Below are 27,379 nucleotides of genomic sequence, written 5' to 3' on the forward strand. Positions count from 1 at the left end.
ATGAGTTTACTCTTTTCACTTTTGCTTTTCAGGATTCTATGTACAAAGCTATGTTTGCTAGATTAATTACTGTGTTGTACTTCCCATGGGGACTAAACATCCACCTGTGATACTTGCTTTCATAAATACTCTTGTCCTTATGAATCTTTCTTGTGAAAGCTTCATTTTTACATTAGTTTGGTGTAACTCTTTTTTTTTTTTTTTTGGTGCCTCATTGTTTTTGGATTTACAATCCCTGAAAGCCAACTGTCTTCATCATTTATTGGAAGTGTGTTTAGCTATACTGTATAGCTATCAGTGCATGTGCAGTGAAGACGATTATTACACAGAAAAATAATGTTTTTTAATCTTGAATTCAATTTTTCACAGCTGGACATGTTTTTTTGTAACTTCTTTTAAGTAATAAAGCATATATAGCTATATTACTGGTATACTGATGTAAAATATATACATACAATATATGTATATATAGCCTCTCACATACAGTAAATATGTGAAGTTCTATTGTCATATCAGATATAAAACTCTGTGTTGTCTCTGCTCAAGCTCAAACTTGTTGCCTACCTTCATTATACGTGGCACTTGACACTCTGTTTGTAGTTTATGGAGAGTCTGAATCCAAGGAATCGTGAAAACAGTCACCCACACATTAAGACAGTAAACAAAAAGGTTTAAAACAGTGGTTTGTCTAGTTTCTGCAATTCTTCCACAAAATTTACTTTCATTGCCGTTCATTGCATAATGTAAATAATGGGCAGTCAAATTAAGGATAACTGCAATACTTTTTTTAATTTCTCAGCACAAGGGAGGAGACAGGCAGTACATGATTAGGTGTATTCAATGGATTTGATATTGTGTGCTACAGTAATAGAGCATAACTCAAAGAGATAAGACTGCTGGCTGTGCTGGAGGAACTTGATGTAATGCATAACTTTCAGCGTGAGCCATATAGAGTACATTTTTAAAGCAGTCATCACATGAGTGTGTGTGTGTGTGTCTGTGTGTGTGTGTGTGTGTGTGTGTGTGTGTGTGTGTGTGTGTGTGTGTGTGTCTGTGTGTCTGTATTAATGTATCATTTTCCTCATCAAGAAGTGGGAGTGCGCTCTAATATAACACAGATGGAAACAAGGAGGACAGACGCCAAACTAACTACACCCGCCCATAACAACCTCGAGCACCATGTTCTCTGCTGTTTAATGTGGAGTTAACAGACAGTAAAAACAATGAACACGAATTATCCACTGCTATTAAAATCACTCTTGGTACTAAGAAAAGATGGAGCTATTCTTGAGGCTAAGTGACTGATTTCCTGAGGAAGGGATGGGTTGAATAAAGACGATAGTGGCTTTAACAAATGACTCCTGGTGCCAGCTGGTTAGATACGGTGACACCTACTGCCCATTGCAGTCTGCCTGAGGTCACTGACAGTGTGAGAAATCAATAACGTGCCGGTATTCATGTCACGACACACTTACCAGAATCAGTTTAAAAGCTCCAGTAGAGTAGCTTGAAACAGCTAAACTGTTGTAAATCACCTCCAAATGACAACACAATACAGGATAAATCTTTTGCTGGCATGATTTATTGTACATTGGTGTAGGCATGTAGTGAAATATTGTACAGAGTACAATAGTAAGTGTACAGAGTAAGTTCATTTTTATTTTTTGTGCTTGGTTATAATAGTATTTGAGGAGGTTTCTTCCCTAATCCATGATATGCATCTGTTTTTGTACTTCCTTTTTGGTGATTGACACCAAGTTTTTAATTGTGAGGGATCACTGAAGTTAATCTTATCTTATCTTATCTTATCTTATCTTATCTTATCTTATCTTATCTTATCTTATCTTATCTTATCAACATTGTTCTTCAGCAAATGTTTGTTTGTTTTTCTCTCTTCTGTTAAATAAGCAACTAAATTTGAATATAAGCCTCATGTTACATTGATATCTCCTCACAGGAGTTGATCTGTTTGTCCTCTCAAAGGACAGGAGTTAATATCATAAAACCTTCCAAGAATTATGAATTGCACACGCCCTTTTCCTGAAGCTTTTATTTGCAACGATAGCTGACGATTTCCTAATAAAAACGTCCGAATAGATCCTTTCTATTATAATGTGTGAATCGGCCCATTACCCTGCTGCATCACTTGGGACAGTCCCGTCCGTATCGGCACCGCCCAGCAGGCTGCATCATCATCCGTCCGGCCAGCCGCGCTTCCCCGCTGAGGTCACAGCAGCCCTCCCCCTGCGCGCACCGGCAGGACCAGAGAGCTCCGATAAAAACTGGGTGCTGAGGGTTAACCAGCTCAGTCCGAGCGACAAATCCCAACGACAGTCAGTGTACTCCTGCAGAGACGCTGAGAGGTGAGCGATCCAGAAGACTTTTAAGTCGGTAAGAGCTTCTTTTTTATCGTCTTTGCTTTGCGCAGATGAGGACAGATCTATGCAGACTGTGCATAGAGCTGCTTTCTGCTAATATAAGAAGTTCTTATTGCGGTTCATTCTGTGCCTTTTTAACATTATTATTATCAGAATTCAATGGATAGACTCGGATGTTGATACTTAAACATTTAACATGCATCTGTTACCTCTGATTGTCTCATTTGCATTTGATGAGAAGTCATTGAAATATTTTAGCCAGTGCTCTTCAAGTTCATTAAATCAAAAAATATGTCCAGGCAATATTCAGTACCATTGTGTAAAGTCTTACAGTTGAATCTTTCATGATTAGATGGTAAATTAGTGTTCTTTTTTTTAATGCTCATTAGTAAAAATAAATAAAATCTCATCAGAGACAGTGAGGAATATATATTTAATGTTACTGTGTAGTAACCTGCAACTCAGCGTGATTAACAGTTGAGTCAAGGTGACACCCGCAGATTATAAGGATAATTATATGATATTAATTCATCTGGCTTCACATTAACTGTGTGGGCAGCTGAAATTGTGACTTTGGATAACCATGTGCTCATTCAATTGGCATCCCAGCACTTTCTCACTGATTTCAGCAGCTCTCTCCATCTGCGTCCAGCTGTTCAATCTGTTTAGAACACAAGTACACAAATTCCCTCGCACACTCACTCTTCATCCTTAAACGTGTCTCAGGGATGTGTAATGGGCGTCATCAAGGTCACTGCGAATCTTTTTGCAACATCAAAAAATCACAGTGTTACAAATGTTACAAGAACACAGTGATATTGTGCTCTGCTGCTGTGCTTGTTATCAAGGAACATCCCTACTATGATATTATGTTTCCTCTGCGTGCATGTGCGTACCACTCTGAGCCAGAACCTGCACAGGAGCACTGACATGCAGCCTTCTTATCAGGCTGATGAGCTGGATCTGCGTCTGAGCTGGAACTTTGGGAGTTCTCCTCTCTGGCATCCATCAGCGCTGATACTCTCCATCGCACTGATACTCTGAAGTGTTGCAAGTTCAGTTTGTATCCATTATCTGCATTCCTGGCACTGTGGCAGTCAGCTATGTTTGTGCCTCACACTGATGCTTGTGACTCATGGGATCGGCGGGTTGGGTCTTAAAGCTCTAAGTGAAGAGTAGGTCAGACAGAGGATGGTGCTGGATTAGACTGTGGGAGCAATGATCAGAGGATGACGCTGAATCCCTCAAGAGTCAGTAATTCAGCACTGTGCTGCAGCTTTTACAGGACAAACACTCTCTTTCTCATCTCCACTCCTCCACGCTCACTACATTTTTTAACTGTATCTTCATCTAATGAGCTCGATACTGCTTAGAAAGCCTATCAATGCCTCTATCTGTGTCTCTTCCTTCTTCTCTTTCTGTACAGTCCTGGAAACTGGGATGACTCAGGACTACTCACTGCCTTTCTGCTGACCTCAAGGATTTGATTTCATCTCCCTCCTCTCCCTATTTTCGCCCCTCTCCCCCCTTCTCTCTGTTCTTTCCCCTCTCTCCATCCTTTCATCTCCTTTCACGTAGCTGTCTCTCTTCTTGTGCCATTATCTCCTCACTTTATACTCATTTCTAATGTCAACACCTGCTCTCTCTGCCTGCGTCTTTTGGCCTTGGGCCTGTGTTTCTTTCTGATAAGGAGTTCAAAGCTCCTCTGCACAGAGGGAGGCTGTGAGGCAACAATGCAGCCCTGTGTTCTTGGGGACTTTACAGAGAGGGATCACAGCTGGTTTATTGAAGCTTAACTGAAAACCCTGCAGTAAAGAATGCATAATGCCTGCTAAGTAGCTTACTGTCATGATATTGCATGCCATAACACATCATCAGCAAACATACTAGACACAGGCAGACCTCTTCACTGAAGGAAAAAGCCCTCAACAGAAGCTATTGTAAAAGGTCAAATCCCAGCTGATCAAACCAGCTCAAATACATTTTGTGAGGTTCAGATTTGACGGAAATGCCTGCTGCCAGCCTGCTGAGACAAGAGAATGGTATTTATGATCCACAAATGTTGAGCTCTCCAAGAAACACTATTGAGAAACTGTCTTCAGTGCCAAAGAAAATCAGGCGATAAACGTGCCACAGTGCTCACAGTAAAGGTGTTTCCTCTGCCACTTCCTCCCCTGAGTGCCAGTGTGTGGGCAGTCCACCCACTCTAGCTCCTTTATTAAGTATCATTTCTGACATTTGCATAGATGAGAGAGAGGAAAGTGACCTCAGATGTTTTAAAGTGCACAGTGAACCAAAATTTGAACCTCACAGGCAGATGCAACTATGTTCCCTGCACGCCATTTAACCATTCTGACCGCTTTAGACATTTCGGCCTTGTTGCTGGAAGACAAGAATGTCTCACCTTTACAACCTCAGCGCACCATCATCATTACACATCCACGTTAATGGTCCAGTGAAGATGTCAAAGAATGTGGTCAGCACTTAAGACCAGCTCCTGCAGACCAGCACATTTATAGGAAGTGAATAACGTTTACTTTCAGCTCAGTGTGTGTGAGTATCTGAGTCTTTTAATATGTGTCTCTCATCATATTTTGCAAGTGTTTGCTCGAGTAATGTGGGGCATCTTAAAACCACTGTTGTGAAGCTGCGGCTGACTCACAGTCTGGCTGCTGCTGCTCCAAAGAAGTTTTCATTTCTTCCATTCATATTTGACCTACTAGGGGAACCACACTCTCCTCAGGCAGCATACTTGGTTGTACATGTTTCAACTATTAACTGATTGGGTGTAACAGACAAATGCCTTAACCCTATGAGTGCCAGTGGGATGCTGGTGCCCTCCTCATGTTTTAAGAGTGGCTTGCTCATGAGCCATTTGTTGCATCCAGCTATTAGTCAGCATATCAATAGCTCTGGTCCTTATGAGCAAAATGAGCTATTGTTGTTGATTGTAACCCCTCCTGACGCGTTGTTATGGAGATCCAAGCAGCATGTGTGCATCAAAGTTTGGTTGTGTCCCACTGTCCTTAATGGGAGAAGAGGCTGTAAAGTTAAATAGTTACTGCTGTTATTTATTGGCTATGATGCTCTTATAAACTATTACCAATCAGGGTTTTTACCCTTGACCCTTTTGCACTCAGAAAGGTTAGGAACCTGGTTTGACTTGAACCTGAAAACTCAGGCCAGTTGCATTGTGGGATGGTCAAAGGAGCAGTGTTGATGGCGCCAAAACAGGGCCTCTGCATGCCAGATACCACAGACTTTAAAAAAGGGTGGGATACACATATGTTCATGTCTGATGTGTGCACAGTGTCACATGTTTTTGTGCATGCATGTGTTGATATGTACACACATTTCCGAAATGCATGGGGCCTGTGCTGGCAGCGTTTTAGCAGGAAACACATGTTTTTAGCTGACAGTGCTGGGGCGAGGGGACGGAGCTGAACAGCTGCACAAAGGAAACAAAAAGGAAAACAATGTGTTGTTGTCAGTGAGGCTCAGTTGGGGGAAAAATCGCAGGTCAACAGGGTTTTCATTTGTGTGAGGCAAGGATAGCTTTCAAGGGACCTGTCCTCTTAATGGTGAGTGTGTGAATGCATGTGTCTGTGCTTTAAAAGTCAAATCCTGCGAGGGAGTCTTTGTTCCAATGAACAATAGCAGAACCAACCATAAATCCTTGTGTGTAGGAGTATTAATTAGCTCCACGTTCCTGAGCACTTTGTGTAAGTGTGTGTGTGTGTGAGGGAGAGTATGTTTGTGTGTGTCTGTGGTTGCCAGCGTAGCTGTTTTACCTCACTGATATATCAAAACACACTGCTGTTTTCTATTAGCTCAGTCAACCACAGAAGGTGAGTCAGTGAAGAACCAGCTGACGGAGAGAATAAAGACGTGCAGGCATGTATGCACGTGGATCTCGCTGAATGTCTGGGTCTTTGCATGCATGTATCTGTAGGAGAAGACGTTTCTTCTAGTAATCTTTAAAGCCACTTGAAAGTTCTTTTTTTTAAACTTTTCATTGTGTGCAACTTTCTTTTTCCTCTCGTTTCCTCTCTACTCCTTCATCCACTGAGCCCCTCCTTCATTTTGTGACTCATGTTTACTCACACTTGACGGAGGAGCAACAGGCGCTCTTCTCTATGCCTCTTTCCTGCATAACAGCAGTCTTTCAAACCATAAAAGAGGAACAAGTCTGATTTCAAACATCTTTTTCTGGAAGTCTAAAAGGGAAATATGAGTTTATTCTTGCTCTAGGCTTTCCTTTCTGTTTCCGCATACTTCTCTTTGAAGTCCTGAGTCACTACAGCCTCCTGCAGCTGCTGCTTTGCTCCGTCGTTAAAGTAATGCTGTCAGTATGGTGCAGAAACCTTCTGCTGTGCGTGCAGCCTTTCATCGCTCCAGGGATGACCAGACTGTGTGGTGTTTGATGCGGTGGTCAGTGTCTATTTTTTCATAAAGTGAACATAATCTGCTTCCTGTTTATTCCCTGTGGGGAAGTTATAGATGAATAGCGATAGAGGGAAATGAACTGAAGCAAGAGAGCAAAGACATATAGCACAATTTTGTTGAATTAACTCTCCTATCAGACCATCCTTCTTCCTCAAACTTCCTGTTTGAGTCGAGAAGTCAACGCAAATTCAAGAAACTTGAAATAACCTCCGGTTTCCCACAAGCACCCCACCTTGCCCACCCTTTCCTCCCCAGTGGGCTCCCTCAGTGGCGGGCGTAGTGATGGAGGAAGGAAGGTGGACAGAGTAACAGTATGGTGGGGAGATGGTGAGCAGTGTTGATCGTCTTCCTGTAATTGTTGGCTCAGTAAAAATGACAGATTCATGACAAAAGATTTACACAGATAGACGTGCAACAATAAAATCCAGGCTCAGTCACTCACTCGCCGCACTGAATAGAAGTGAATTGTCTTTGCCAGCAGAGGGTTTTATGTTGTGTTGTTCATTTTGATTGTGTGCGTGTGTTTCTTGTCAACATTGCTAGATAATATTCATGTGTTTGGGCACAGAAAAAACACTATTTATTTTTCAAAGGATGCAGGAAAGAAGTGCTCAGTGTTCTGATTATTGACAACTTATTTGTTGATTTTAGTTCTTGCCAGTCTTTGTGCTGCGGTATAGTCGTTTTGTCAGGATCAGATTTTGTACAAACATGCATTTTTTTATTTTATTTTTTTATTTCTGTGGAAAGACTCCAAATTTTTATTTCAATATTATTCTAAGATATTGTTAAAAATGCTTATTAATACCAAATAATGGCACAATGTTATTACTAATCTATGCCAGTTTGTTGTATGATTGTGTCTGTATCAGTTCTTCCACATGACCATTTAAACTGTATTAGCTTGTAAAATCTTCTGTCATTTGTTTCTAACGTGTTTATATTCTACTTGCAGATCATTCGATTTGAAGACCACTTGAGTAGCCATGACCAGAACACTTGGACCACTGATACTCCTGTCTGCACTCTGCTGCAGCCTAGCGGACAATGTAAGAAGTGCACCATAATCATGCAAGTCCCAAGTGGTTTTGCACATTTCAGCACATTAACTACAAATCCTACATCCTTATCAAGGACTTATTTTAATCCATTTCAATTCTCTTGTGGTTTGTAATTCATCAGGGGAAAGAGTTAGTCTGCACTTGTTTTTTTGTTGCATGGTGAAGCAGTTTTAAGCATTGACTGGTTTGAAAAGCTTCTCCAGTTGTGCCCTCAATTGCTTCAACATCTTAAATTTAGAGTCAGCTGCTGAACAGCAACATTTTAAATGCAAAAAGCTGCTTCACTAATCTTTTGCAGTATATTATTCATTATTTTTTATTTTGTTATTTTGTCCTGCTACCCACTCTCAAATTTTGGTTATTGCAGCATGACTACGTATGCACCAAGCGATGTCTGACTAAAACCTACAGGCAGCTACAGTAAATACAGATTGGGATGAATTACTGTATGTGAAGCAAGTTTCAAGTCTTCAAGTTTATTTTCACAGTATCCTGAAGAAATGAAATCAAAGCACTGGCTGTCTGGGTTCAAAACCAATGGCACGTAACCAGTCCCCATGCACTGCTGCTCTGTGTTTAACGTGTGTCTTTCTGCTGCAGGTGGAGCTGCTCCGCTCCAAGAGAGGGACTCGTTTTTACCGAGGTGAGCCTGACAGGCAGCCAGCTAGACGGACGCTTTTGATTGTTCATGTCAAGAAGTCACCCTCCTTTGACACCTCCTGTGAGCCCCTTCACACTTCTGTCTGTCCTTCCTAATAACACCACCATCATCATCACCACCATCATCATCCTCAGATTCTTTAAATCCACCATTGTCATTTATGTGTCTGGCTTCCTCTCTGCTCTTGAACCTTCATTTTTGTAACTGCTTTTACGTGTGACACTGATTAAGTGTCTTGGCTGTATACTCATTGTTTGTGTGTGTGTGTGTGTGTGTGTGTGTGTGTGTGTGTGTGTGTGTGTGTGTGTGTGTGTGTGTGTGTGTGTGTGTGTGTGTTTTCTCAGTACATTGTGTGGATAGTGAGACGTCAGCAGTGCGTAGTTTTGGGGACACTTGGCTGCGATGGAGGGGACAGCGTGTGGAGTATTGCCGTTGTGCATTAAGGGGACGAGAGCGTTGTCATATTGTGCCCGTCATCAGTGAGTGTGACATGGATGCATACACACACAAACACACGTGGACTGGCTGACTTGTCTTTCTGTCTTGTCCCTTTCTAATCAATCTTTTTTGGTTTGTATGAGCAGAATATAATCTTCTGCTTTTTTAATTCGTCTGCCACTCTGCTTGCCTGCCCTTACTGACCTCTCAGTCCTTGCCATTACCTCGGATGATTATTTTTTGCTGGCTTGCCTCACTCATGTGTCCAGAATCCCTGTTATTTCAGCGCATCCAAATGACAAGCTGTTGGATCTCTGTGTTTTTGGGTGGGTGTAGTTTAGTCTGAGATTGTTTGAAATACTCGTGCCAGATGAACCCTTGTGCGCACTTTCACCCCCATTGACGAATTCCCTGAAGCATGACTGCCCCTCCTTCAGACAAATTACAACCACATTTGCAGTCTGCCAAAGTGCACTGTCTGTGAGCTCATACTGCTGGGAGTGAGTGGGGCGCTGTTATTCTGAACGCCAGCCTTTAGGAAATGTTGAAATAATAAATGAAAAACCAAACTGGTGATGGCATAAAACCAGTTGGGCTCTAGAAAGAAACCCTTGGCCTGACACGATATTTTAAGAGTAAGGCTATGAAGAGAATCTGGATCTGGAACCAGACACACAGACCTTTGCACACTACTCAGAGCTTTTTACGTCACGTGTGGCCCACAGGACCAAACCCACAAATTGTATTCTCTGTATGCATGAGTGGTCGTGGCCAATCAGTCATATTCTGATTATTCAGATTGTTTGTGTGCTGAAGAACTGAATGATGAAAGACTGACTAAGTCTGTCTGCCTCTTCCAGACTGCTATGTGTCTCAGTGCTATAACGGAGGAACTTGTAAGGAGGCCGTGTACACTTCAGACTACATTTGTCAGTGTCCTCCAGGCTTCAGTGGGAGTCAGTGTGAGATCAGTAAGTATTAAAAAACTCCATCTAGGGCGTGATTAGTCCTCAATTCATCGACATTTTATTTTGTCCGACCAACAGTCGAGAAACTCAAACACTGAGTTTTTAATTACATCAAACAGCTTCATTTCAGCTCTAATTTAGTCTCTTATTTAGTCGTGCTGTGCTGCATCAGGTCCACCCTGGTTATTCCACTATGTCTGGTATTTGGGCTTGCGGTGGTTTAAAGCAACAATAAATCCAGCTGTGTCCATGACAGGGTGTCCGGTGACACAACACTGATTAAAACGTTCTACAAACTTGTTAATGACTGCAGATAAAGTCAAAGTCTGACCGTGTGACTCAAACAGTAGGTGTCATGGGCCTGTGGTCTGGACAGGAGAAGAAAGGCTCATAAACCATGGAAAGACATTCTGGGATATGAGTGTTTTTGTTTCTGCGGGTGACTTCTTGAGGCTTCAGGGACACCCCACCCTTTCAGTGGGATAATTATTCAAACCTCAGTGGTCACAGCCAAGTGATTTCAGCCAAAGGGTAATGAGTTACATTGGCCAGACTCAATAAATCTCATTGCATTTACGATCATCATAGTTCACATTTGGTCAGTCTTCTAAACCACTAATTGGAAAAATACAATATAAATGCCATTAGGGTACAAGTTGTGATTTTAATATCTTATATAAGAAATAATAACAATGTTTTCATTAATCATCCAAATATTTTTGGAATGGCCAATGTTTTTCCAGATCCAATAAACATGCTTTATAGTGTCAGAATAAATAAATTAGGTCAGTTATTAGAGTGATATGAGTCTCATATATAAATGAGTGACAGTATATCCAATTTAACTTGGTCTCTTTCTCCAACAGACACCAGGGAGAGGTGTGCAAAGGGTCAGGGTGAAGGGTACCGCGGCACGTGGAGTATCAGCCATTCAGGTGCAGAGTGCATCAACTGGAACTCCACGTCTCTGAGAGGACGGAGGTTCACAGCTAGAAAAGTGGACGCCAGCAGTCTTGGACTGGGCAATCACAACTTCTGCAGGTATGTGACCAGAGTGATCTGCTTAGTGTCGGAGCCTCTGGAGGCATAAACTCCAAGTATTCAGTTCGATCAAAGAGGCACTGTGATCCGCTCACTGACAAGGCAGGAAGGTTAAAAGCAAAAGTTAATGGGTCAAAGAAGCAGGCAGTGCAGCGACAGGTAAGAAACCAAAACCGAAACATGTCTAATGGACATTTGGATCTGGAATGGCAGGTGAATTAGTGGCCTGGCAGGGATGATGCATTTTAAATCTTTTTGGTTTAGGACATGTTTTTTCCTCATTTATGTGAGCCTTGGGCATGTTTACTCATTGTCCTTGCCTTTCTTTTCCCCGCTCAGGAACCCTGACAATGACAACTCTCCTTGGTGTTACATCTATAGAGGCACTCAGATCGTCTGGGAGTTTTGTTCCATGCCCAAATGTCCTGAAGGTACAGCTTTACTAAAAGCTAACAATAAGCTGAAATACTAATAATTAAAATAAAACAAGTAATTGCTTTTACACTTTGTTTCAATGTGTGTTTTTGAGCAGATAAATACCAAGAATGTGTACTGGGCTCGGGTCAGTCATACAGAGGCACAACATCTGTCACTAAGAGCGGCTCTCGCTGTCTCCCCTGGGACACGCCTGCTGTCAAACGCAAGCTCAACAATGCTTGGAGGTCTGATGCATTGGAGCTGGGGCTGGGCAGCCATAACTTCTGCAGGTAGCAGTGCCAGGATACACACTGTAATAAAACGAACACACATGAAAGTTCCCCCTGCGTGCAGAAAGGATAACTCAGCGTTCTCTCTGCATTTCTTCTTCCTTTATCCAACAGGAATCCAGACGGTGATGTAGGCCCCTGGTGTCACACCTACAAGAACATGCTGCTGACCTGGGAGCTGTGTGACATACCCAAATGCTGTGAGTTGCCTTATTATCAGTGTTTGATTTTGCAGCTATGCTTGAAGCATAGAGGTAATGGGTGATGTGCTATCAGACTGCCCATAACTGTGGTCTCTTTTTTTAGCAAGACGCCCATCTATCATCACCACTTCCGGCCCGCGTGCCCCCACCCCTAACAACAATAACAGAGGTAGGACATCTTCACATCCATTTCCTCTGATGTGTCTGCTGTGTAGGAACCATCACCAACCATTTAACCATCTTCCTGCAACCTGTCCTCTCTGCAGCAACATGTGGCCAGCGGTTAGACAACACACTGAACCGGCCGGCATTCCGCATGTTTGGGGGCAGAGAGAGCGACATCACGGAGCAGCCGTGGCAGGCGCTCATTAATGTTTACCAGGCCCGTCACAGGCAACACTTCCACCGATGTGGAGGGGTCCTCATTGACTCCTGCTGGGTGCTGTCTGCTGCCCACTGCTTTGAGGATAAGTAAGAAAGACTCTCATCCTTCACGCATGCGCACAAAGTCACAGAAAGGACACGCTAATATGATTGGTATACAGCATATGTACAACATATTCACTTTCTTTTTCAGCGATAAAGTAGAGAAATTGGAGGTGATTTTGGGAAGAACGTTTCGAAAACAGAATTCCTCCAGCGAGCAGATTTTCAAGGTTGAGAAGTACTGGATCCATGAGAAATTTGACAATGAATCATTTGACAATGACATTGGTGAGTGAACATTTCATTCTTTTTATGTTAGCATATAATATTCTATATATTTCTGTTGTTACTGGAAACTATGCAGCATCAAGTCAGATTTTCATAGACGTAAGAAAAACAAAATAGAGTTTGAAAATGTTGTGTCCAGATGAAACAGTGCTGAAAATTAAATGAGACACTCAAGCGGCCATGCTTTCTCCCTGCGGTGATGATATGGAACCTTAAGTGGGCAGCAAAGCCTCATTAAGACTTAAAATCGGCCTTCAGTTCTCCATCCCAAATGCTCCCACTGCATTACCCTGACTTTCCTCTGGTCACTTTCCAATTCAGCTCTCTTGAAGCTGAAGACGGACGTTGGCATCTGTGCTATAAACTCTCCGGAGGTTTTTCCTGTGTGTCTGCCTGATCGTGGGCTGGTGCTGCCTGACTGGACTGAGTGTGAGATCTCCGGCTATGGAAAAGACTCAGAATGTAAGCAAACGTCCCTCCCAATTCACTGCATTCTTTAATGTTGCAGGGCTACAATTGTGTCAGATGTGTCTCACAAGCAAATTAGTGTCAGTGACTTGATTGACCAGCAGAGGGCAGTGTAAGGTGCACATGAAGGTGTTTAGTCAGTCTGCCTGACTCATTGATCCTTTTTCTGACTGAAGTAGGTGCACGTTAGAATCTGTGGCTCTGACCATGCCTATGAAATTAACAGCCTCACTGTGGTGTGTATTGATAGATACTCAAGTCTATACTATACTGTAGCCTAAATACCTATGGAGTAGCGTCACCCTCATGACAAGAAGCATCATGTAGTGACGGAAGAGTGAGAGGATCATAGAGACACACTGCTGCCTGTTGTCTTCCTATAATATTATTGGGGAGAGATGGAAGATAACTGATGAAATGGAACTGTAGAATTAGAAATATCACAGTTGTTGTTAAGGAGTCCTGCAACAATGGAGGTGTACATGGATGCGTGTGTTGGTTGGTCGTATGGGGGCAGGGGGGTCGTCTCACTTCATCAAATCATCGACTGACTCAGAGATGGTGAGGTACTAATTTAAAGACTCTTTCCACAGTTTCTGCAGAGTACTCCGAGCGTGTTAAGAGAGGTTACGTTCGCCTGTGGCCCAAAGAGCGATGCATCCCAGATGTGCTGTCTGGACGGACAATTACCTCCAACATGCTGTGTGCAGGTGACACCCGAGGCCTGGATGATGCCTGCAAGGTGAGAACGCATGATTTTAACTCGTAACCTCCTCCTGAAATCAATGCTGATGACATTGCTCGATCTAATCTTCATTTTTGAACTTCATCCACAGGGAGACTCTGGCGGCCCGCTTGTCTGCCGTAACAATGACAGGATGACTCTGATGGGTGTGATCAGCTGGGGCGACGGGTGTGGGCAGAGGGATAAGCCTGGGGTCTACACCCGTGTCACCCATTACATCGACTGGATCAATGGCAAAATTACAGCAAACCCAGTCTAATGTGAGAGAGACTGCAAAGAAGATGTCGTTGCATGACCGTACCCATAAATGCAGTGGGTAAAACAACGAACGCAGATATGTTCATCATGGAGAAGACAGACGGAGAGATCCACAGGACTCTGATTCTGTTCATCTATTGATCTAAATCCAACCTGATGGAGGTTTTAAACCAGCAGGACCACTCCTACTGAGGCACACAAGGGGGACCTCAGTCATGAGTTTACAGGCTCAATGTAGCTCCATGGTCTCAAGTTTCACAGTATGGACAGAAACACAGGACAAACTCTACTTCCTCCTCCTGGGCCATCTTGATCTATGATTTTTGTCTTTTCTTGTGTTCAAAGTTGTCATGTGTATTCTCTGTTTTGCATCCAACAAACTGGATGTTCAGGCAGGAAAAATAGGAAATATCAGTATGTTTGTCTGCTCTTTCTAACAGGCTTTGTGCTGGTTTGAAGAAGAAGTCACAGACTTCAGGTCAGCAGCACTTTTATGCCAAAAGAGCCCTTCACTCAACATAAGCATTTAGTTTGCACAGCACAGTGAGTCACATAGGAGTTTAGGCATTTTTTAAGTCTCATACAAAGACTGTGTTACACATTGTGTTGAAAATTTGAGGTTGTGTTGGATTAACCAGTCCTATTGCAGCATCTGCATTTTCAAGGGGCATTTGAGGAGTTCCAGACCTTCACCCAAAACACAGACCTTATCTGCTGGTTCAGATTCAGCTTGTTTTTTTTTTTTGTTTTTTTGTTTTTTTCAGTTTAAGCTCCCTGATGCTTTGTAGACTGGAATAGATTTGGACAGGTGAAAACAGGAAACTCTGAGATACTCACTCCATTCAACAAACCTGTGTCCTGTGAGCTGAAGCGTGAAATCTCAGCTGCTCTCCACTATTCTTTGTTGTTTTGTTTGTACCAGATCTCCCGAGCACTTCTCCACCAGACACCTGGGTTGAGCCCAGCATGTATATAGCATGTAAATTGTCTGCAAATTGATTTTATATTGAAAATAACTGGGGGCTGTTCTTTTCTTGTTATACACTTAAACTGCTTATTGACTGCAAGGCTCATCTCCTTAACAAACTCACTTTGTTCTGTGACTGGGTTTTAGATGTTTTGTACTAAGTTAATATTTATGTGTCTTTTATATTGTTTTATTATCTTGTACGGTCGCTTAATAATTTATTGTCACTGTCATTATAACCACATCTAGCAACATACTCCTTTGTCAATCAATAATATTTGGAATAAATCTTTTTATGCTTTCTGACCTTGTTGTGGCATTTTATCATCTTCAGTAAATCACTGATGAATTCATTATACCATGACAGCTTAAGAGGCACTGAGGTAAGAAAAAAGGTTTATCAGCCTCTGAATGAAATTAAGTTTCATCATAATTCTGTCAGCATGTGGATATTTAAACGTCACGGTCTGTCGATCTCAGTTTAATTCATTTTTACTTACTGCAACCTCCATAAATCAGAGACAATCATTTTCTTAGTGTGCATGTTTTTTGGCCTTTAATATTTAACACAGACCTCTCCAGATTTCAGCTTCACTCAATCTCATTTACAGATAAGGACTTGTGTCTGAGGTTTTCCATGTGTCCAACTGTGTTTTCTAGATCACAGCCTCTTTGGATTTATTTTCAAGGTGTTACTCTCATGTGCTGAGATGTCACTGACTTTTTCCCAGTACCCATTATTTATTAAATGCTATCAAGAAACAGTGTGGGATTTCACTTATTTGAAATTACAGCATTCAAGGTTCAAAGTTCAATTGTTTCATCCATAAAACATGGAAATGAGAGTGCTCCCATCCCAATCAACCAAAGCTTAATACCAAAACATGGAAAATAAATGGCCATAAAACCATAGATTACAAACAACAGGAGACCACAGTCCATAATAAAACTGTAAGGAACAGTTTAAAGAATTCAAACTCAAAAGGATTCAAATTAGATTTGAGTTACAGTTTCCTGTCAGATTTCTAGCTTTACCAGAACCAGACTGTGTTGTACTTTGGGGAAGAAAAGAAAGAAACCTGAGGTCTTGCAACCTTGATGCACCTTTAATCTCACTCAAATTCAAACATCCATGTAAAATTATATGAAATCTATCAATCCAGTGTGTAACTACACACCAAATCATGTGATATTTCTCCTAAAAGCAAATGATTGAGGCATTAAGTTTGACTGACAATAGTATTATATATTTTAAGCTTTAAACACATTGGGGTCATATTAAAACCTACACTCAGTTGCCAGTGCCTTAGCTTCATCGATCACATGTGTCTGTATCAAAAGTAAATAATGAATTCCCCCTTTTGATTGCAGATGGGATGCAAAAGAAATGTTATTTACCAGACGCGGTGAATTCTATCAAACTCAGCTGGTTAAATGACCACTAGCAGGTTGCAGCAGGGAAATCTGGAGCCATGTTTGAGCTGTGTGGCGGCGGCAGCTCATTTAAAGGCAGTCCAGCAGCAGGTGAGGCTGTGTGACACAAGTAGGAAATGCAAATGAGATCAGTTAGAGCTGCTCTTCTCTCTCTTCTCTCTGTATCGCTCACTTTTAAGCTTCAAGACCATTTGCATCCGACTGAAACAAAGACATTTCTTCATGACTTGAGCTGTGAGACTCGACCCCAAATCATGACAATGGTAAAGTACTGTTTTATTTTGCTTTACACTCTGATAGCTTTGGGTGGAGTGAGGAGGAAGTGAGCAGGTGTTGTTGATGGCAGTTTGCTGCTGTAGCAGCTGAGTAGTACTTCCATGTTGTTGCTTTTATTTCAGCATTTTTTCTTGTGGAGTTCTGAATGGGCCAGCGATAACATGGCCGCTACACTGTTAAAGTTGTGATTGTGAGGGAGTGTGAAGGCAAACAGTAAAGAGAACCCACACTACGAGTGTTTGCAGATGACCTGAAAGTAAATACTGCACACCTACAGGCATCAGTTATGTGCTTTACTGTAGAATAAAGCGCTCTGAAAGGTCAAGTTGGTTAAACTTTCTTTCATGTTGAAAATCAGAAAATCAGTTTCTTTGCTGACGAAGTTAGATTTTAATCAAACATGTTTTAGTGTAAATTACTGCAAATGTGAATCATGGATCTTTAATGATGTGCACATTTTGAAGCTTTGCCTGACATTTAGATGAAGTGTTTACTTTTTATAGCTGAAATATGAAATTCAAATAAATTGGAAATCTAGCAAGTAAAAATGTACATGTTTGTTTTGTTTCCGGCAGACCAAGTAGTGTCAGTTCTCCGTGTATAAAGCATGTCAAGCTAGCTTGTAGATGTGGGATTTGAATCATGTCCTTATTTACTATTATAACACGACCATGCAGGAGTTTGAACGGTGTCCAGTCAGAGATGGTGTTGGAGCTTCGTCTGCAATGTTTCCAAATTTCTCAGGGGTCCCTGCTGAGATTCCAGCGAGTGAAAGAAAATTTTGTATTTTATTCAACATTAAAAATACATCTGAGCACAACATGCTTGTTCCCCCTCTTCCCTTCTGGGTAACATTAAATCTACACCACACATGGATAACTTTGTGATATCTAACTACAGAAGTATTCTCAGGTGGGGTTTTAGTAACGTAGAAACTTAGGAAAAATCAGCTCTATGGTCTCTCATGGCCCTTTTTAGTTTAAAAACTAATATGCAGCTGATATGGTATCTTAATATCTCTGTCAAATATAAAAATAAAATTTTATCGAACAGTAGCTGGTTATTTTCTATTGGTATCTAACATAATTACTTGTGATAAGACAGACACACTATTTCTATTGTCTGAATAGGAACATTTGAATGGCGCTCAGTGCGTCTTGTCCTTGTTTGCATCAGAGTTCTCTTCATGGGCCCATGACTTCTTCCTTTTTCCTCCTGCGGCATCCTGGACCACTGACAACACTTGTCACTGGGACTTCGCAGGTTGTTTCAAACCTTTCCCATCAGAGGGAAGTGAAAACAGGTAGCAGCTCAACACTGGCAGAGACAAAGCAGAGGGCTGTCACTGTGACCTGACTCGGCCTGAACACGCAGATATTTTTGGAATGGCTGAATTAGAACAATAGCGTGCTTCTCTTTGTCCTTTTCGTCACCTCTCTGCTGCTCCTCATTTTTCAAGAGAAAGCTGATAAAAGCAGCTAAAGGCTCTGCAGTCCCCCCTCTCTCCCTGCCTGTCTATAATAATTTACTTCACACCAACACTTCCTCTACATCGCCTGGCACAGTGGGAAAACAGATACTGTTGCTCCACTTCCTGATATCGCTTGACACGGGTGTTTGTCTCCGCCTCCTGCTGCCAACCCCAGTTGTATCCCTGCAGATGAAACAGCAATCAAGGGTCACAGAGATACAATTCACGCGGATCAGGAGGACTAAATAAGTTACAGTGAGAAGAGTGAAACTTCCTCCTATTTAACATTTATGAGAAGAATGTAGAAGAATACTTCAGTAAAAATAGTAATAGCACAGTGTAGAAATATTCTGTTCCATGTAAAAGTCATGCATTCAAATCTTTACTTGATGAAAGAGTATCAGCAGTATTATACTGAAATACCAAGATTAAAAGTACTCATTAGGCAGTGTGGCCCATTTCAGAATTTACAATTATTGATGCATCAATGTATACAGAACTTTCAAGTTGTAGCTGATAAAAGTGGACTTTATTTACTTTATATATAGTGTCAATAAATATATACATATATAATGTAGTTTGTGAATTTCCCCTGGGGATCAGTAAGTCTTACCCTACCTTCTATAATAAAACAACTACATTTATTTGTTGATTAAATGTTGTGTTACGTGTATTAATTGGAATGTGCAAACTAACTAGTTAATAAGGTTAATGAATGAATGTAGTGGAGTAAAAAGTACCATATTTTCAAAGTAAAAGTACCTCAAAACTGAACTTAAGTACAGTATTTGAGTAAAGGTACTGTGTTCTGAATAAAGGTCTGTTGTCCATCATGGTGACCATGATGAAAAGTGGCCACTGACTCAGGTGTGATGACGAAGCTGATAGATAACTGAAAGTAAATGATTACCAGCCAGGAACACAGCTAAGTTTACTTTGTCGACGTTGAATCTCTGAAGACTTATCTAAACTTTCTGTGTTTCCAGAGCTTCTTTGGAAAACTAAAGAACCTGTAAGTACTGAGACCTCTTCACTTCATTAAGCATGAAATAAAATGGTACTCCATCACTTTACCCCTCCTCTCTCCGTCAGACACAGCGGACCTCCAGCTCCACCCAGAAGGACAGGTGAGATTTAATCTCATCTTTGAATGAAGGGAAACATGTTTTGATCCCTCCTGTCTCTGTGTCCTCACTGGATTACAAGCTTTATTATCAATCCATGTGTTTTTTTGCCAATCGGTCTGTTTCAGATAACAATGCAGGATGGCCACAGGATGAGTTTGTAAGTAGAAAGACAACAAGTCCCTGAATGTGCGGTTTTCCTAGTTTCATCCACATGTTAATAAAGCTGCTACATGAGGCATTTCTGAACAGCTTTTTCTAAATCTTATTACTACATTTCCCGTAAGCTCTGCCTCCTTCTGTGAGAGACATCCTGATGCTGCTTGTGACAGATGTTTCATTTTCAACTTTGCTCTACTGAGGAGGATTGCTTTTTTTATTTATCTAACCTAATTAATCTAATCTAAGTCATAATGCTAATTCTAATGGCAGGATGATGAGGAAAGCGACATGTATGAAGCGCCTCCCTGTGAGCGTCTGGCTGTGAAAGTCCCACAGAGACAAGTGGAGGAGAACGTTTATCTGGGTAACAACACTGTCATTACTGCACAGAGGGTTTGGATAGACACAGGTTTAAGCCCTGTTCAGCATGGATAACCATGAAAATACAAAAATAACTGTCTAAAATTCTGTTGCTGTTTGTGCAGAGAGGACGTCCAATCCTGCTGTTCCACAGAGGCAGGCTGCTCCTCCACCCCGACCAGGCAGAGCCTTGGTAACAGCAGCTCAGTGTCCTGGCAGTCTGTTTCTGTGTGAGTCTGCATCTGTCAAATGTCTTTAATGAACTGCTCTAATCAAACAATCTCACCTCCGTCATCCAGAAACCTCAACACCGGGCCGAGGAATTCTTCTACGACTCCAACACCAAAAAACGTGAGTTGTTCATCTGTACTCATTCATTACTGTGTAAGCCACCTCTCTTCATCTCTGTAATTCAATGTGATACAACTACATCCTCCTCCCCTCCAGCACCTGAGATAGACAGGAACGAGAAGCCAGGGAGAAAGAAGATGATGCCTCCTCCGCCAGTCCACTCTGCTCCTGCTCCAGACCCTGCCTCCAACACCGAGGAAGGTGCAGTAATCACTTCCACCAACACAAATGAGCCTTTCATGGAAGTAATTCACCAGCCTGAAAATGACTGTTGACTGAGGGGAAGGCAAATGTCTGAATGAGGTGACGTGTTATTGCACACCTGCTGCTTTGTAGATCTTTCCCAGGGAAAAATCCTCATGGCACACAGACATATTGTGTTTCCAGCAGCAACAGCTGTTAGTTTGGAATAAATAAATACAGACAGGAACTGTAGTGCAGGTTAAGCAGCGATTGCACTGAAACGAAGAAGAGACTGCCACCTAGTGTAGCGCCAGTAAACTACACTTTCCCTGCTTGAATGGACATCCCACTGCTGCACTGCTTGAACAAACATCTCTTTATTACACATTTCACAGCACCTCAGACCTTTCCTATTAATCTCCTGTAATGAAGCTAAGAAGACAATTTTGCAAAACTGGAAAGACAAAATTCTGTATAAATGTACAATCCTTTGAAAAAAAAAAAAAACAACCAATACACCACATCTACACAGTGAAACTTATTTATCAGCAGTCCTGCTGGTTATCAGTCTATGCAGTGTTATGTTGTGTTAAAGGTTATGAGTAATAAAAAGATGAGAAATCTTAGGATCAACTAACTAAATAATTAACTGAATGCGTGGCACATTCTAAAAAGATAAAATAAAAATGTATTTGTGCCATTCACCACAGAGTTTGACAGCATCAACACAAATCACTGCTACTATTTCCTTTCTGCATTTCAGACGTGTATCTGGATCCAAATGAAGAACAGGTAAGTTTAACGTGTGCTCATGATTCATATGTGGAAATGTTTCTGATGGGAGCTGACAGGTGGCTGTTCCTAAGACAGGCTGAAGTAGAATAACTAAACATTGATGGTGGCTGGACTACTGAATGGGCCCCTTGGCTGGACAACCTGTTTGAAGTGACCAGTTTTGTTGAAAAGTCACAGAGCTCAGTGAAAGCAGGGATGTCCTGATCACGTGTTTTTAATCCTGATCCCAATTTGATTCTTTTAATCTGTCGACCGAATCCAATATTTTTGTTCATCTTTTTTTATTTTCTAAGATTAGTAAAGCTATTCAAATAAAACCAGTAGTTTTAAGAAAATCCAACCTGCATCTCAGGTTTTCTTTGATGGCTTCCTGTAATATTTGTGTAGTTCTTTGTAGTATTGTGCATAATATCTGTGCAGAGGAGTCAAACAGCCTGTCGCCATCTACAGTTTGAACTAAATACTAAGTTCAGGTGCAGTTGTTGAACACCTGAGACCTGTGGGATGTCACTGAAAGCGGGACAAAATCACAGACAGCATTTCTTTTCAGCCTGAGGGTCTATGACATGTCTGTGCCCTGGGGTCCACTGTTTCATGACACATCCATGGGGCCAGTGCACTTTAGTCAGTGCAGACATAATGCAGCTCTTTGCTTGGGTTGAGGAAAGGATTCAAAGACAAGTTTAGTGAGGTCAGGTCGGAGTTAGAGAACAGTGGCTCGGTAGATTTAAGTAGATTTAAGGGGTCTAAAACACCATTTAATATCAGTTCAGTCAGAGACACATACATGGAGGAATTGACCATTTATAGCACGTTGTTATACAGTTATTAACCCTGATGGAACCCTCTCAAGGAATCAGAGCAGCAGGAAGGATTCAAATACATGAACATTAAATCTTAGATAAAACAATAATACCAAAAGTTTATTACATAAGAAGCAGGCAGCTAAAAAAAGGCATGAGAGTATCAGCACAAGTGCAATGAAACAGCTTGTCAGTCAGTTTTTACCATATTTCACCATGTGTATTGATAAATGTGCTCCTATGTATTATCAATATATGACAATATTTGTCCTTTTGTGTTTCAGGAAGATAATGACGACCTGTATTTAGAACCTACAGCTGGTATGTTGTGTCACACTTCACTAGAACTAGCCCTGAGATGCTAATTGTGACGATCAGATATCAACAGTTAGCTGTAATTTGCACAACAGCAATATGTGCAGTGTAAGACAATTTCCTTCCTCCCTACTCCTCAGCTTGCCCTCCTGCCCCTCGTGGGCCGATGAGGATGCCTCCATCTCCCAAGACAGCACTTGCATCTTCTCCCATACCCATGTAAGTGCACTTCAACCTGGGCCAAAGCAGCTTTCGACCTGCTGTCTGAGCAGAGCACGGTGATATGCACTAACCTGAGGTGACCTGTGATATAATCTGTCTGTGTAGCTTCATATTCTATGTCACGTCAGGCAATGATGCTGCTGTGTTTTGCAGCAAAATGCAAATGTGGCAGATATAGTAATGGCGCTGTGAGTAAATTCCTGGTAATAAACATGCAATGAAAACGAACATACTCTCTTTCTGCAGGATGAAGCCTCCGGTTCCTAGGGCTAAGTCTGTGAGTGTCTATTCATCTCAGTGCTTAGTCTTATCGTCTCCTCTTTCCTAAGCTCTGTTTTCATTTAAAGTAAGACTGTCAAGAAAGAGGCTGAATTAGAAATGGAAGTTTTCAATAACTTCTGTTTCTTCCCTTTCAGAATTCAATCTTGCCCTCCTTGAATGAGATACAAACAGGTAAAGCACATGAAAAAACTGATCAAATACAGTACAAACCACACCCAAACCAAAGTATTTTGATAATGATGAAGAGTGCGTATCTTACCTCTTCAGTTGAAGCTAGGCGTGCCACGTTTCCGACCAAACTCCCTCCACCAACTCCCAGTGTCAAGCCGCCTCTACCTTCAAACCTGAAGGAAGCCAAACCCAGGTAAGATGTGATGGATACAGACAGGGTGGAGAGGTTCGTCAGACAGTCAAACTGCAATGATTTACGTTCATTTCGAGCTTCTTTTTGCAGTCGACCCCATCTGCAAGTGCATGCACACATCAGAATTAAATGCAGGGCATAATATTAGCTTTCCTGTCTTTATTCCAGCCCTCCAAATCCTCCTATGGCAGACATTAAGCCTGTGGGTAAGCTCACCTTTATCAAAAAGAGAATTTTTTTTAAATCCTGAGGGATAACTGATCATTTGGGTTCTCCTTAGATGCCTCATTTAATATAATCCACATATTACAAGGATCATACTTCACTTCTTTTTAACCACCTGGTTGTTGCCAAATACTCACTTCCCAAACTTGTGCTTGATGCGTTTTCTATCTGTTTTAAGCCTCCTCTGGTGGCATGAGGGGAACCAAACAATCTGGGAATGAGGTACAGTATAGTATTGATCTGTATGACAAATCTACCACAGGGGATTGCTTTACTGTCGCTGATATATTTATGTTGTATTACAGGATAAAGAATGGTTTGCTGGAGAGTGCAACAGAAAGATAGCTGAGGATCTCTTACTGAGGGTCAACAAGGTAAACCAGTTTCACTTCAGGTGTAATAATCAGCTCATGATGGGAGAGTCATCTCAAATCAGTTTGTACTTTCAACCAAGCAAATGCAGACAATTAAGGCAGGGAAATTTGCTGAGTGTTTCTGTGCATGTCTTTGCTGACATTCAAGATGAAACTCAAATACTTCAGAGCTTCCATTTCCACTACTTACTCTCTATAATATGGACAGTCTCTTTAATCCATCCCTCACTTCCCATCCCTTTCTATTTTCTATACCTTGTGTCAGTTTAGCTCAGATTTTCTTGTTTTCCTCCATTTTTCCTGGTTGCAGGACGGTGCCTTTCTCATCCGACACAGCTCGGCGCAGAGCACCCGGCAGCCGTACACCCTCGCTGTGCTCTACCAGCAGAAGGTGTACAACGTCCCAATCCGCTTCCTGGAGGAGACACAAGTTTATGCTCTCGGAAAAGAAGGCAAGAAGAACGAAGAGGTGAGGGTTTAAGAGAGGGGAGTGGGCTGTTGACGGAAACAGGAAGGCGGCAGTGGAAGATCCTTTACTTAAGTAAAAGTACCAATACCACACACAAGTGAAATTCTCACATTCAAAACCTTAAGTAAAAGTAATTAGTATCAGCAAAATGTACTAAAAGTATTAGAAGTACTCATTCTGCAGTAAAATTGTTCCTGGTAATGCTTTACTTTCATACCTGATGTTTTTGGATTAATATACTGCTGCATTAATGCGTATGTGGCATTTTACTGCTGTAGATGTTTAAGACCGGGCTCATTTAACTACATTATATACTGTTGTGTCGTTACATCTACAGCACTGAATCATGTTCTACTGTATAAGATTATCACATTTGTAGCACCGCTGCCCCGTGAGAATCACTTTTTCAAGATCTGTTTTCAGCTTTGTGATGATGCGCTTGGAAGGTTTTTAGCTAATTTAGCTTAAGAAGTAGGAGAGTTTTCTCAGCCCATAAAGGAACATTCATAATCACTATCTATGGAAATACACGGTTTTCACTGGACAGGAAGGGTGTGAGAAATTGTAATTGGAAAAGTAACAAGTAACTAAAGCTTGTGCAAGTACACTGAACTGTACCTAAGTACAGTACTCAAGTAAAAGTACTTTGTTACATTCCATGACAGCAGGAAGAAGACAAAGAGAAAAGGATTGTGGAAGAATTGCAGGCTGTTTATTTAACGACCTCTCTCCTTTAATGCTCTCTTGCCCTCTCAGATTTTCAGCACCCTCGACGAGATGATTTCCCACCACAAGGATAACCAGCTGCTTCTGATAGACAGCAAGAGCCAAGCCAAGCACACGGCCTATTTAACCCACCCTGCACGCCGTTAACACTACACTCCTCTGAGCATTCGTATGAGTTATAAGAGCACAATTGCACAGTTTGAAAGTTTCCCACTTGGAAACTCTGTAGGTCTGGTGTGTGCCCCCAAAGTGACACTTTGTAGTAGTAGTACTTCTTTCTTTATGTGATATATATATGTAGAAATTAAACAGATGACGCAAACTTTTGATCTTGTTGTTCTGGCAATTTAACAGAGATTGTGTAAGTTCTGAAAAAGTGATTTTGTGCCGTCTCATCGTTTAAGCAATGATTGCACAAGGTTAAGTGTTCCAGTGAAAAGGAAAATGTGTCACTGTATTACTGAAACAGTCATTCAGTCTGGATGTTTGCGCCTTTGGATGAAGAAATGATGATCTTGCTGTCACATCACGCCATTTCAGTGACTAGACATGGAAACTGTACCATATTTCTGCTGTCACAAGACATCAAATCACATCACAAGAGCCTCCAAAGAGTTAAAATCTTCACCATCATTTCCATTACCGTGGTCATGTGTGATGAACATGAGATAAAAGTCCCCGTGAATCAGTAATGTTTGTTTTGGTAAGGGGCACAGATTCAGTGTGTGTCTTTTCTCTAGTTTAGTTTAGTCTGATGACACTGGTTTTCATCATACTGAATGTTACATGTGTCTTTTCGGTGTGATATTGTAGATATTGTGCAATACAGACCCAAAGTCAAAATGCACCAGCTTTACATTGTTTTTGTTTTATTTTTTTATGACTATACAATACTTGTACCCTTATTTACTCTTACAGTTAACCTGGACCACAGTCTTTATTTGTGGTTTCTGTCGTATGTGTGTGAAGTCATTGTGATAGATCCTCGTCAGTGAGTTGGTGTGGTGAGCTGAGGGGTTGTGGCTTTAACTGAGGCACCAGGAGCTGAGTGTGTGTGTGTGTGTGTGTGTGTGTGTGTGTGTGTGTGTGTGTGTGTGTGTGTGTGTGTGTCTGTGTGTGTGTGTGTGTGTGTGTGTGTGTGTGCATGCTTGAACTGCCTTCCAGCCTTCCAGTGGCCACTGACCAGATGCCCCTGGTTACACCTGCTTCCTGTCAGAGTTAGACTGCCTCCTCTGTGGTCAAACCATAAATCGTGAGCCCATCAGCAGCAGACTGCATGGAAGGATCCTTTGTGCATTGTTTAACTCCAAGACTGTAAAAATAAACATTTCACCTACATAATATATACTTTAATAATTTGGATGACCTGCCTCAGATTTACCACAAAGCATGAATTTAATCCAACCTTGAAAAATAAATAAAAGGCAAATTGTGGCTGCATATGTGCCTAAAAATCACGGAACTACACACAGAGGAATCATCATCCTTTTTCAGCTGAGCACACCAGACATTGCCATGACATTAAATTTTGTGATTTGTAGAAATGACTTATGCTTTTACAGTAAGAACACAGTTTCAAGCTGCCTGATGATATTATGCTGTAGATCCAGTCCAGGCTGAAAACGCAGAGGCTTGTTCAGCGGTAGCATATAGACACGTGGTGTAAATGGTCACTAAGTAACTTCCTGGAGCCAGTGTAATGTGGCAGGTGGGTGTAAGGCGTCTTGTAGCTCTGCGACAGGATAACTGCTGGGATGCAAAAGTGATCTCAGGATCCTGACCCAAAGAACACAGTGCGATTAGCACCTCACCATCCACATCTTAAAAATACAATGAAGTGTTTTAATTCATTAGATAGAGAGTTGACAGGACATTAGAGAAATGAGGCACGGCATGAATCTAAGGTCCCTGGCTGGACTATTATGTCATAGAGACCTATTGGCACTTCCATCACTACGTAACTGATCCTCTACTTTATTAGTGCTCTAAAAAGATTTAAATCTACTGTAAATCCAATGTTTCAACATTCTGTGTGTTGACAGGATCAACTTTTCCAGGGTGATCATAAATGTCTATACAGCATCTAATTGCGCCCTTCCATCACGTTATCAGCTGAGGATGTTCAAACTTCATTGTGTAAGTCAGACTGATGATGTGTGTGCTGTCCACATCCTGTATGTAATACTGACTCAGAAGTGAGACAGCCTTTGATTTTAGGAAGAAAGTCTTTCTCAGACCAACCGCAAACTGACACCTCAGGGATTTAATGGCTTTTAAATGGACTAAACAATGAATTTCTATTCTGTTTTCCACTTTTTTCACATGCGCGTTGCATAACGCCATGAAGTTTTTGTATAATAACAAAAGATGTGCAATGCATGGCAATAA

At 41.5% G+C, this 27,379-nt stretch overlaps 2 protein-coding genes across 2 annotated transcripts; both read left to right on the top strand.

Annotated features, from left to right (window-relative positions):
* Window positions 1-2,307: 2,307 nt before the first annotated feature.
* On the top strand, window positions 2,308-15,360 carry plat (plasminogen activator, tissue). Its single transcript, XM_070965460.1, has 15 exons — window positions 2,308-2,391; window positions 7,780-7,873; window positions 8,486-8,528; window positions 8,891-9,025; window positions 9,845-9,955; window positions 10,819-10,993; window positions 11,333-11,424; window positions 11,526-11,700; window positions 11,815-11,900; window positions 12,007-12,072; window positions 12,170-12,374; window positions 12,481-12,617; window positions 12,939-13,079; window positions 13,679-13,827; window positions 13,922-15,360. The coding sequence occupies exons 2-15, from the start codon at window positions 7,811-7,813 to the stop codon at window positions 14,087-14,089; spliced, it is 1,746 nt and encodes a 581-aa protein (XP_070821561.1). The 5' UTR covers window positions 2,308-2,391; window positions 7,780-7,810; the 3' UTR covers window positions 14,090-15,360.
* Window positions 15,361-20,364: 5,004 nt separating this feature from the next.
* On the top strand, window positions 20,365-25,138 carry LOC139332160 (B-cell linker protein). Its single transcript, XM_070963886.1, has 12 exons — window positions 20,365-20,434; window positions 21,180-21,208; window positions 22,299-22,335; window positions 22,470-22,548; window positions 22,798-22,828; window positions 22,968-23,004; window positions 23,101-23,197; window positions 23,366-23,403; window positions 23,601-23,644; window positions 23,728-23,796; window positions 24,107-24,265; window positions 25,022-25,138. Exons 1-12 carry the CDS (start codon window positions 20,371-20,373, stop codon window positions 25,136-25,138), a joined length of 801 nt encoding a protein of 266 aa, XP_070819987.1. The 5' UTR covers window positions 20,365-20,370.
* The last annotated feature ends 2,241 nt before the right edge of the window (window positions 25,139-27,379 follow it).

The sequence above is a fragment of the Chaetodon trifascialis genome, chromosome 6, assembly GCF_039877785.1.
Source record: "Chaetodon trifascialis isolate fChaTrf1 chromosome 6, fChaTrf1.hap1, whole genome shotgun sequence".
In the NCBI taxonomy this organism is placed as follows: domain Eukaryota; kingdom Metazoa; phylum Chordata; class Actinopteri; order Chaetodontiformes; family Chaetodontidae; genus Chaetodon; species Chaetodon trifascialis.

Excerpts from the sequence above, each read along its gene's own strand:
- plat (XM_070965460.1), top strand. The coding sequence starts at position 7,811 with ATGACCAGAACACTTGGACCACTGATACTCCTGTCTGCACTCTGCTGC. Across the intron at positions 9,026-9,844 it reads TCATATTGTGCCCGTCATCA|ACTGCTATGTGTCTCAGTGC; the intron begins GTGAGTGTGACA and ends TGCCTCTTCCAG. Across the intron at positions 11,425-11,525 it reads CATGCCCAAATGTCCTGAAG|ATAAATACCAAGAATGTGTA; the intron begins GTACAGCTTTAC and ends GTTTTTGAGCAG.
- LOC139332160 (XM_070963886.1), top strand. The coding sequence starts at position 20,371 with ATGATGCCTCCTCCGCCAGTCCACTCTGCTCCTGCTCCAGACCCTGCC. Across the intron at positions 22,829-22,967 it reads CGGTTCCTAGGGCTAAGTCT|AATTCAATCTTGCCCTCCTT; the intron begins GTGAGTGTCTAT and ends CTTCCCTTTCAG. Across the intron at positions 23,797-24,106 it reads TCTTACTGAGGGTCAACAAG|GACGGTGCCTTTCTCATCCG; the intron begins GTAAACCAGTTT and ends TCCTGGTTGCAG.